At 36.4% G+C, this 12668-nt stretch overlaps 1 protein-coding gene across 1 annotated transcript; it reads left to right on the top strand.

The window, feature by feature from the left end:
* The first annotated feature begins 3002 nt into the window (after window positions 1-3002).
* On the top strand, window positions 3003-5039 carry LOC109189779 (sugar phosphatase YfbT). Its single transcript, XM_019340405.1, has one exon. The coding sequence runs from the start codon at window positions 3682-3684 to the stop codon at window positions 4804-4806; it is 1125 nt and encodes a 374-aa protein (XP_019195950.1). The 5' UTR covers window positions 3003-3681; the 3' UTR covers window positions 4807-5039.
* Window positions 5040-12668: the final 7629 nt, after the last annotated feature.

Genomic DNA, 12668 nt, shown 5'->3' with positions numbered 1-12668 from the left:
CAAAATAATATGAACTATTCATTTCAACAAATAATTACACCAATATTTTTTAATTCCTGTTAGGGGTCTAACTTTATTGGCTCTTGTTAGATTGGTAGATAATTGTACATACAATTCAAAAGTTTGATTGAATTAGTCATATATCATGTAATACACAATAAATATAATAAGTATCATGTTAAGTAAAATACAAAAAACTTGTGTAATATTATAATATAATTCTTTTTCATAGATCTATAAAAACATTTACAATTTTGTTTTAAAAAAATATACATTTCATGTTACACAAAATTAATTGTAAATAAAATATATGAAAAACATAAGCATGTCTAATCATTTTTTCTTTAATCATAAAGGATGTACCATCCCTTTTTTTTTATGATGAAGGAGATTAGCAAAAGCCGCCCGCAACCATTACTCGATAATGTACATTACATAAATTTCATTTTTGTGTAATAGCATGCAAACTATACAAAAAAGATAAATTACACTAAAAAATCATATACAACAAACTCGAACAAAAGATACCTAGCTATTAAGTAAAGGGGGTTAGAAGTTGCAACTTACAAGTCATGGAAGCTTCACTTTAGCCGAGTATATCAAGGGCTAAGCATGACATACAACAGCGTTTTCAATTTAAAATTCATTTTTCATTTATATAATTTGGTGTGTGATCTCTTCCTTCTTTGGTGACAATTTCTTTCTTTTCTTTGTTTAGTTATAAATCATATAATTGACTTTTTGTATTTTGTCTTTTTAAATTTGTATGTAATATTTAATGAAAATGGTAACTTTAATTTGTTTAATGTTGAATGAGAATTGTGTGCATATGAAATCTTCACATTGTCAAAACAATGCACACCGCTGAAAATTATAAAATTTTCTACCACTTGAAAATGATCTTAAATCAAGTCAAAAGTCTTGTTTCGACCACTTTTGATATCTTGAAAAATCTTTGTTGCTATTTTCGATCACTTTTTACTTTCAACTTGATTTAAAATCACTTTCAGGTGGTCGAAAATTTCATAATTTCCAGTAGTAGCAATACAACACCTAATTTCTATTGGAAGAACCCAAAAACTAGTATAATTAACGTATGGTCACCACAGAATATTCAAGCTGTTTCGGCAACGATTGTACATCATAATCACTCTAGTTTAGTCATGCATGCAAATGAAGTAATATGCCAAGTTGATGCAACTATTCTGCCTCATAGTGATGGTGCTTCTTTTTTTTTTTTGGAGCTGTAATTCTTAATCAAGCTATGCATTTCGTGGCAGCTAAGAGAGGCCGTATACGATGCTTGGACGATCCTCACACTGCAGAAGCAATGGCAGTTAAAGAAGCACTCAGTTAGATGCTTGAAGGAGGTTGACGACATGTCAGGGTTGAGATAGACTGTCTCAACGTTTGTAATCTTCTCAACAAATCTTCTTCTGATCTCTCATATGCAGAATGTATCATATCTCATTGTCAAGCTCTTGTTAGGCACTTTGACTCAGTGTCCTTTCGCTATATGCGCAAGTCAGCGAATCTGTTAGCTCATTCACTTGCTCGGACCACAGATTCTCAGGCTGATTCTTCTAGTATTTGTCTTTTTTTCTGTACCATCTTGTATTCGACATTTGATCCCTTATTAATATAAGCTGGTATGTTTTATTTCAAAAAAAAAAAAAAATTACCTCTTGTCTCCACAATTATGGATAAGTATAAAATCCAATCACATGAAAAAAATTGTAAAATTCTAAATTAAGAAGTATATGTGAAACCACAACATCCAAACGAATTTTTTTTTTTTTTTTTTAAAAAAAAAAAAAAAGTCAAACACTAATCTATAAACGCACATGTATAATATGTATGTGATATATCATAATCATATATCTACTTTGTTTTTCACAAGCCAACTCAAAGCCAACCATTACTAATTTGATATTTAGCTCTTAAAAAATAAAATCTATTATTGGAAACAATATTTGAAAAGGAGAGATGGTTGTAAATACTTAAACTAGTGATGATGAAATAAACTTTAATTTTGTGAAATATAAAAAAAAAAAAAAAAAAAAAAAAAAAAAAAAAAAAAGAGAGACTATCAATTAATTAATTTTTTTTTTAAAGACACACCACTAAGAGTGTGTTTGGTTCACGCTTGGGAATCGGAATCGGAATGTGAATTTACTTGGTAATTATAATGGATTTTGGTGAAAATATTTTGCATGTTTGGTAGTAGGGTGGAATTGGAATTATTACCAATATTGATGTTTGGTTGTGTATGACTCTATAATGGAAATAAATGTTTTAAAAGTACAAAAATAAAAAATCAAGATACTTGATCATAATATAACGACATCCAAAACATCAATATGAAAAAAAAAAATCAAAACAAAAATCTAAAATTACAAATTGAAACATAAAAATTAGATTACCAATAAGATGGAATGATACCCATTTTTAACTAAAAAAGAGATTTTTAATTGAAAGTGTAATCAAATCTCATAATTGTATTTTAAAAAATTGTCAACCGAACACTAACTGTGATTTTAATTCTCATTCCTAATGTATAAATTCATGAACCAAACACACCCTAAATTTTCTTTATTGGGTTACATTGTTGAGCAGTTAAATTGGTAATAATAAAATCTTGTGATTTTTTTTCGACTTAAATTATCTAATCTAGCATAATGGTTGAATAACAGTTGTTGCCTTTCTCGTAAATCAAACAAAAATTTTATAAAACATTCTTAAATATTGATAAATTTTTATTTTTTGATAGATTATCCTATATTCATATTCATATTAATCCTATCCCATGCAAGAATAGGATAATCCATTAATTCCTTTTGTAGTTGGGTAATATATTTGGAAATGAGGGGCAAAAGTGGTGATGATCTCAAGCAAGCTAACCAGATGGGGACACGTGTAATTAAACCTCACGTCGCCGGCACCACCGGTTTTCCCCTAAAACGACACCGCCTAAAGGCGGCCATCTCCTCTGCTCCTCTATAAACCACATAAACACCCAAAAAATCATCAGAGAAAAAAAAGGAAAAAATAAAATCTCTATTTTCTCTTCCGATCTCTGCGTCTTTCTGGTCTCCCAGGTTCATACGTTTCCCTTCTCTCTCCGTGTACATACATATATATAGAATAATAATTCCCCAGAATACGATTCTTATTTATAAGCCCACAAATATCAGATTCTAATTCCTTCAATTGGTTGGAAATTTTCTGAAATTTGTTGGGTTTATTTTCTTTACTGTTTAGTTTTTATCCCCCTGTTGAACTATCTGTAAATAATACGGAGTAACACGCTTATACGCCAGTAATCTCTTTTCTTTATTGCTTATTTCTCAAATTTCTGCTTGTGGTTGAATATTGGGGGTTGTGAATTGGGTTTGGATTGTGTGATAATGGATGCCTTCTGCTGATGGGTTTTGCATAAAGTTTGAATCTTTGTTGTGGGGAGAGCTTTGAGGAATACCTTGTTTGTGCCTGTGAGGGTTTAATCCTAGAATTGGCCTAAATTCTGAATAATCTGTTGAGCAATAGAGAAATCAGCCAAGTTGGTTGGTTTTTGCTGGTTGTATTTTAGTTGAAGCAAGAGATTCAAACAATAGAGTGTTTTATAGCATAAATTAGGTGTATAAAGCTCAAAGATTTGGGATTTGTGAGCATTCTGTGAAGATGGTGGAATCAATTGCTGCTACTTCTCTTTTGAGGCACCTTCCAGTTTATGGAGGGTTTAAATGCAAGGATGTTCGAAACAGAAGGAGGACATTTGATGTATGCTCTTCGGGGTTTCTTGGTCGAAAACTTGTCTGTCGTAGGGAGAGGTTACAGGCTGATAGGATGGTGGTTTTGTCGGTAAGAAGTCAAGCGATGGGGGTGGCGAAAGAGGCATATTCGTTTCGGGAGAAGGAGCAAACGCCTATGGATAATGGGTACTGGATTGAGACAGATGTTGATCGGAAGCCGGGGATATGGCCACCAGAGAATAGGGCCGATAACCCAGCCCTTCATAATCCATTGCTTCGACAGGAGAGAATGGGTTGCGGATGGTTAGCTGCTATATTTGAATGGGAAGGTGTGCTAATAGAAGATAATCCCGATCTCGAGAAGCAAGCCTGGTTGGCTCTTTCCGAGGAAGAGGGGAAATCACCTCCACCTGCTTTTATTCTCAGGAGAATCGGAGGAATGAAGAATGAGCAGGCGATATCAGAAGTTCTTTGCTGGTCAAGGGATCCCGTCCAGATGAAGAGAATGGCGTCTCGGAAGGAGGAAATTTACCAAGCGTTGCAAGGCGGGATCTATAGATTCCGATCAGGTTCCCGGGAGTTTGTAAATATCCTGATGCAATACAAGATACCAATGGCTTTGGTCTCAACACGCCCAAGGAAGGCTATCGAAAATGCAATCGACTCCATTGGAATCGGAGAAATCTTTAATGTCATCGTAGGTGCGGAGGACGTTCACAGGGGAAAACCCGATCCCGAGATGTTCATCTACGCAGCGCAGCTTCTTCAATACATACCCGAGAGGTGCATCGTGTTCGGGAACTCAAACCAAACCGTGGAGGCAGCACATGACGCACTGATGAAATGCGTAGCCGTTGCTAGCAAGCACCCAATGTACGAGCTCAGCGCTGCTGACTTGGTGGTTAAGCACCTCGATGAGCTGTCGGTGGTTGATCTAAAGAACCTCGCGGACATCGAGTCAACTGAATTCGGTTCGGCTGAGCCACAGCTAGAGATGGAGGAAGAAGACGACCCGTATCCATCTTCAACCGTGGCCGTCGATGACTTCTGGTAATAGTCTCCTTTGTACAGCATGTTATGTTTAATCTAATTGAATAGGGAGATAGATGAAAAAGGCTACACTGAATATCAAGAAAAAATATATGAAAGAAGGTAAGTGTATATTGGACTAAGATTACCCCCACCCTGTATGTACTATGTGTATTATATAAACATTCTGCTACTTTGAAATTCTAGTATTTGCTCCAAGTTTTTAAGATCAATATGATTTATGAAGTTCAAAGTGAATGTCTTCAATCTTCATGGTGGTTCCATTGTTGCTATACATTTGTCATTGTATTGTGGGTATTATCATTCATTCTCTCATTATGAAGGAACTCCACTTTTCCCCTTTGATTTTTGGGGGAAAAAACGCAGTTTTCGTTATTTCTTTGTAATTCAAATTGTGAATTATAGAGTCAGAAGTGAATTGTGATCATTTGTAACTGAGTGGACTTGGTCTAAGCAACTACAAGATTGAAGCTCTAGTTGGAAGTGTTTGGACTTTGGACTTTGGCTATGTTTTGAAAGTTCAACTGTTACAAGTTTGAAGTGATATTGGACGGCTATTTTATTGAAAGTTCAACTATTAGAATAATTTTTTTAGATTTTTTACATTCCAAATGTTTATATACATATATAAATATGGCAAATTATGCCGTGCATCCGTATGCACCCTGCATGGTGCATACGGATGCAAAAACGACGTCGTTTTGCATAAAACGCGTGTCCTACTTATTAAAAAAAAAAAAAAAAAAATCAGTTTCGATTCCCAGCAACAACATTATGTTATTCATTTTTACTTCATTCATTTTGGATGTTTTAGTTATGAAATTCTGGAAGTGTAGTTATGCAATTCTGGAAGTGTAGTTATGAAATTATGGAAGTATAGTTATGAAATTATGAATGTGTAGTGAAATTATGGATATGTAGTTATGCAATTCTGATTTTTTTTTTTTTTAAAGTTAGACGCCAAAACGACGTCGTTTTTGCATCTGTATGCACCAGTTGTTATATTATAGACCGCGGTGCATAATCGATTATGCACCACGGCCCATATACGGCGCCGTTTCTTTAAGTAAAGAAATGGCCCGCCGTTAGAGTTAACGGAGTCCGTTTGTTTGGTGTATTAAACACCAACTGACACTACAGTATATCCAAACCGACACTGCAGTTATATCAAAAGGATACTATAGTTATAGTGAAATGAAACTGCAGTGTATATAAACTGAAACTGAATAACATTTCACATATTTGAGTATATAAAATAAAATTAAATAACATTTTCACATATTGTACAATGAAGCTGTAATTATATCAAAATGATCATGTAGTTGTGTTTTAATAAAACTATAGTGTATATAAAATAAAATTAAATAACATTTTCACATATTTGAGTCTATAAAATATTGAATGAAACTATAGTTATATCGAAATGAAACTGTAGTTGTGTTCAACTGAAACTGCAGTGTATACAAAATGACACTGAATAACAGAGTTACTTTTTGTAAAAGGGTGCAAAACGGCGGAAATAAACACTGTTAATTTTCATTTAAAAAAAAGACGCGTGGTGCATAATTGATTATGCACCGCGGTGCATAAAATAATTTGCCCGTATGCACCATGCATGGTGCATACGGATGCACAGCATAACGCTCCAATAAATATAGGGATAGATGGACAATCCAGAATTTTGTTCTGCTGTCGGGCCTATTAATTGGGCTGATTAGTAAGAACATCATCTTTAATGGACTAGTCCAAAGCTTACATTATTTATGTACGTAAGGTACGTTTTTGAAAATACATTTTTAATATATTAATGATACATTATTTTATATAATATGTTTTCAGTACAAAAGTAATATATCTTCAGTACAAAAATAATGTACTTTTAATATATTAAAAATGTGCCTAATATTTATAGTCCACACAATTGTGTGGACCATGTGGATGGTCCACACAATAATTTGCATCTTCATTTCCAATCGTTACACAGTGGACCATGGCCAACACAATAGTGGAACGTTATGCTGTGGAACCGTGTCCACCTTGCAAGGTGGACACGGTTCTATGTTTATAATTACTGAACTATATGTTCATAATTATAAAGTTATATATTTATAATTTTTTAAATTCAAATTCTTATTCATAATTATTAAACTCTATATTCACAATTACAGAACTTTATGTTCATAATTACTGAATTATATATTCATAATTATAAAGTTATATATTCATAATTTTTGAACTTCATATTCACAATTATTGTATCTCCAATTCTCCATATTCATAATTACAGAATATGTTCATAATTATGCTCACAACTCTATGTTCATAATTATAGAACTATATGTTCATAATTTTTGAACTATATATTCATAATTATGAACAGTTTTGGAACCGTGTCCACCTTGTAAGGTGGACACGGTTTCACAGCATAATTTCCCATAACCATGGTCTAATATGATGTCGTTTCTTTTAATTAAAAGGAATAATTTTGCTACCGTGAATCAATGGTGTAGATCGTTACAGATATGTATACTAACAAGTGAATCTGTAGTAAAACTAAAATAATACTTCAGAGATGTAATAATAAACTTATTGTGTGTATAAAATGAAACTGAATAGCATAACTCATACATACATGTACATTATCAAATGAACTTGTAATGAAATTAAAATGATACTTTAGTTAAGGTCTCCCTCCTCCTACTAATGATAATGATAATGATAATGATAATAATAATGATAATACAAAGGAAGTGCAATTGTTATGCAGTGGAACTGTGTCCACCTTGCAAGGTGGACACGGGGTGGACACGGTTGCAATACGACGCCGTTTGGCAATTTTGGAGTAACAATGCCGTTTTCCTCCACTAATCAGATTTTTTTTAAAAAAAAATTGTCAAAACAACTCAGCGAGACGTTGTGAATATAGAGTTCGATAATTGTGAATATGGAGTTTAATAATTATGAACATAGAATTCTATAATTATGAACATAGAGTTCACTAATTATGAACATAGACTTCTAGAGTTCAAAAATTATGAACGTAGAGTTTTATAATTATGAACATAAAGTTCTGTAATTGTGAATATGAAGTTCAAAAATTATGAACATAGAGTTCTATAATTATGAATATAGAGTTCAGTAATTATAAAAATAGACTTTCTGAAGACAAACGCCGTTAACCGCGAAAGGAAGCAAAATTTTGTTTTAATTGACACGGCGTCATTTTTCACCAAAACGACGCCATTTTCAAACCGTGTCCACCTTAGAATCTTGCATAATTTGCCAAGGAAGTAACCCCCTTTGTAAATGATTACACATAGAAAAAGTAAGTGAAGGGGAGCTCAACGACCCTCTCCCAAATACTAATTGCCCATCCGAGATTCCATATTGGATGGGCAACACAATTGGAGACTAAGGCTCCTTTCTAAAATACAGTTAGGGTGTGTTTGGTTCGCACATGGGAATCGGAATCGGAATGTGTATCAAATATTTGATAATAGTAATGAATTTTGGTGAAAATATTTTGCATGTTTGGTAGTACGGTGTAATGTAAATGATTAGGCTAAGGATGAATAATGGGATGAAACCTGGCCTTATAAAATAAGGGAATGAGTTTTTTCATTAATGGGGTATTTCAAACCCATAGTAGTGTTTTAAAAATCATTCAATCAAACAATAACAATCACTTTTATACCCATACCTGAGTGCTAAACCTGCCAACCAAACACACGCTTAATTTTTTTTAGGGAGAAGTGTCAAATAGGCCTATCTATTACGGTCAAGTGCTTAATTCCCACCACGAACTAAACTAAAGTCTAATTAACCACACTTACCTGCTAAATTTGTTCAATTGACTTTTTTTTTTTTTTTTTTTTTTTGCAGATTGCTAACAGGTTACCAATCCAATTATTAAAAAACTAATTTAAAAATAATTTAAAAATTAAATAAAAAAAACAGAATTTCATAGCCAATGCAAGTCGCTGCCATGGCCGAAGAATGCTCCTGATCTCTCTTTTTTCGTTCGTAATCGTTGTTGACTACAGAGGGGAAAACAATTAATTGTGGCTAAAAAGTCATTATGCTTAATGGACTAGTTTTTTTTATTTCAATAGGAAGGGGGAAACCCAGAAAACAAGAAAGTTTAAAGTTGTGATGTATTGTACAAAAAACGCCAAGAAGGAATTCCTTCTTTGTCATCTTCAAGGCAGCCTAGCAGCTCTTCAGGGGGGGGGGGGGGGGGGATCAGCACATGCATGCCCAGGGGAAAATTTCTGGAATAGTACGCAAGTCGATCCGCAGTAAAATTCTGTTCTCTGGTGATTGCTTCTATACGCCAGCTTTCGAACCTGCCGAGCTCTAATCTGCAGGCTGCCAAGATGTTATGTGCCGCAATACGAGGGGGGCCACCATCGTTGATGTATCTGATAGCTTCAGCAGAGTCACTCTCGATGATCATCCTCTTATTGCCCAAGTGGGTAGCTAGCCGGATTCCTTTTAATATGGCCCATGCCTCCGCTTCAAGCGGGGAACATCTCCCAATATTATACACAAACCCTTGAGACCATGATCCTATGCTATCTCGAATAAGGCCACCACAGCTCACTTTGTTGGAGTTGAATTGGACAGACCCGTCTACATTCAGTTTCACATACCCTTCTTGAGGTCTTTCCCAGCAAATCTGCTTCCAAAACGATGAAGACCGAGGATTCAGCGAGCCCCTGCCTCTCCCAAAAACACAAATCACTTCCTCATATTTGGCTCTAACCCAAGAGATTTTAAGACCAAGGGGTTTCGTATTGTTGTTAAAAGCAGTTTCATTGCGCCTCCACCACACAGTGATGGCAAACAGGGAGTTCATTTTGATCGGAGCTTTAGCATCCCCTTTTCTCGATATTTCATCGTTCAACCATACGGTGAAAGGAAGCAAACTTTTCCTCTCGAAGTCCTCCGGTAAGACAGCTATCTATAGTTCCTTTGCTAGCGGGCAAGACCTCAAAACATGATCAATATCTTCTGTCAAGTCACTGTAGGCCCAGCATTTATTGCAAGTAGTCAGACCTCTTTGCATTCTATTGTTATTCGTCATGATCCTTTCGTGAGCAACCAGCCAAAGGAACGAGCGAATGCGATTAGGAACTTTAAGCTTCCATATGCTATTCCACTTGGCTACTTCCACCAAGGTTGATTCGCCCGAAGCAATTCCATAAGCAGAACTTACCGTGAAGTTTCCAGAGACGTCTTTCGACCAGCCAATATTATCCTCAGCATCAGGCTCGTCTACAATGATGAACGCTGCCAGTTTCCTTAAAGCTTCCTCGGGTAGAACGTGGTTCAGGTGTTCCCAAGTCCATCCCCTTTCAGGACTCCAATAGCTCGCGACCATTCTTCCAAGCTCTGTCTGAGTCAGATCAGTGAGTGCCACATCCTTCAAGGGACTATTCTTGATCCATTTGTCCTGCCAAAACAGCGTCACTCTTGTTGAGCATCTAGTCATTAATGTGCAATTTAACTATCAGCTTAGGCTTTTAGTTGAGATGGAGCACATGCTTTAATTTGGTACCAGAGTCATGCCAAATGTCATGGGTTCGAATTCAATGCCACCCATTGGTTTTGCTTAGCTCCTGGTTCGAATCTCAATGCCACCCATTGCTTTTGCTTAGCTCCTTGTCACCACATCCCAATTTACCAAATGGAACCTTCTCTCACCTACTTTACTTCCCCATAGGAAATTCCTTATAAGCTTCTCCATGGAATCAATTAAAGCAGCTGGAAGGAGGGTTGTCTGCATCGTGTAATACGGAATAGTTGAAAGGACGGATTGTGCAAGGACTTGTCGTCCCGCTCTTTCCACTGCGTCTGCTGGCCATTCCATAGAATTGACAGTCTTGAGGAAGATATGCATTCATATATATTCCTCCTCGTCTTTCCACTGCATCTGCTGCCCATTCCATAGAATTGACAGTCTTGAGGAAGATATGCATTCATATATATTCTTCCTCCACACATGGTTGAAGCTAATATCATTCAAAGTGTCATCAATGAAGCTCCAAGAAAGCCTGTCATATGCTTTCTCTAAATCTATCTTCATGATTAGCCAACCAAGATTGCCTTTCCTGATTCTCATAGAATGTAAAACTTCCTGGTAAACTAATATATTTTCTGTGATCAACCTCCCTGGGACAAAACTTGTCTGGTGCTGGCCGATCAGCTTCATGGAGATATTCTTTAGTCTGGAAGCCATTGATTTCGTAATGAGTTTGTAATGAACATTACAGAGACCAATGGGTCTGAATTGCTTCACCGTGTCCGGATTATCCACCTTCGGGATTAGTGAGATAAAGGTGTCATTAGTTCCTTTCGGTAGGATGCCATCTTCGAAGAACTTCCATACCAGCTTGAGCAGACTGCCCCCGACTATACTCCAAGCTTTTTGATAGAAGCCTGGTGTGAAACCGTTAGGGTCTGGAGCCTTGCAGGGAGGCATGTCGAAGAGTACCTACTTAATTTCTTACATTTCGAATTGGCCATTGATAGCTTGCCATTTGTTCTCCAGTATTCTGGGAAAGTGTCCATGCAGGGGGGGCTCCTGGACTTCTATGTTGGTCTTCAGAAAATAAGCTAACAAAGTAATCTCTAACATGCGTTGCGACCTCACTGCCCTGTGAGATCCAATTGTCGTTCTCATCTTTCAAAGATGTTACTCAACCTTTCTTATTACCAGCCATGGTTGTAGCGTAGTAGAAGTGAGTGTTGCGGTCCCCAGAAGTAATCCACTCCTCTCTAGATCGTTGAAACCAAACCAATTCCTCTTGATGTAGTGTTTCCTCTAATTCCAATCTCAACTTCTTGTCTAGTCTTAACAAATCGGAGTGGGTATTGGAAGCTAAGCTTCGTTGGACTCCGCCCAGCCTTGCTAGGAGATGCTTCTTCCTTTGGAATATGTTCCCAAAAGTATTCTTGTTCCATAATGTCAACGCCTCGGCCATGGCCCGATTGTTGCATACTATGTCGCAGTTCTCCTTCCAGATACAATGAACTAGAGACAGAAAGGTGGAATGGGTTGACCAAGCAAAGTTGAATCTGAAAGGTTTGTTTGGAGCTTCCAGTGGATGTAATGATGACCGAATAAGTAGTGGAGAATGATCGGAGCTTACCATTGGGAGATGCTTTACCGAAGAGTTTGGAAATCTGAGATTCCATTCTAGATTACCAAGAGCACGATCGAGGCGCGCACCTTTAAATGTGGATGTGCCGGGGCCCCTCATCCAAGTAAACTTGGCTCCTTCGTAACCTAGATCCATCAAGCCTTCTCTGAAAATCCATCTGTTGAAATCTGCACATCTGAACCAAGAGAAGTGGTATGCGTTACTAACTTCCTGTTGGCATGTGACTGAGTTGAAATCTCCGGTGACAAGCCAAGGAATCTGGCTATTATTGTGAGAGAGTTCTGAGAACAATTGTCTACGAAGATAATGAATGGGACTGCCATAAACTAGTGATAACATCCATGGCTCCGATTGATTGTCACTGACCTGTAGCGAAACAAACTGTAGATTACTACAGATTATATCTATAGACAAGAAGTCTTTCCAAAAAACCCATATGCCACCCAAGAAGCCCACTGCTTCAACTCTAAGTTATTCATCAAAACCGAATTTGTGGCAGATAGAATTAGCATGGGTGCTAGAGACTTTTGTTTCCAGAAGACAAACAATAAAAGGTTTGTAGAGATTGCAAAACTTATTAAGAGTGCACCAAAATGATTTGGAGGCCGCACCCTGGCAGTTCCAAACTAAGAAAATCATTTAAACAAAAGAAGCAAAGGAAAAATGCGTTAAAGACGCATGTGGCTGGATACCAAATGCC

Source organism: Ipomoea nil, unplaced genomic scaffold (assembly GCF_001879475.1).
Source record: "Ipomoea nil cultivar Tokyo-kokei standard unplaced genomic scaffold, Asagao_1.1 scaffold1562, whole genome shotgun sequence".
NCBI lineage: Eukaryota > Viridiplantae > Streptophyta > Magnoliopsida > Solanales > Convolvulaceae > Ipomoea > Ipomoea nil.
The sequence above is the reverse complement of the archived record's forward strand: the minus strand, read 5'-3'. Positions and strand labels throughout refer to the sequence as shown.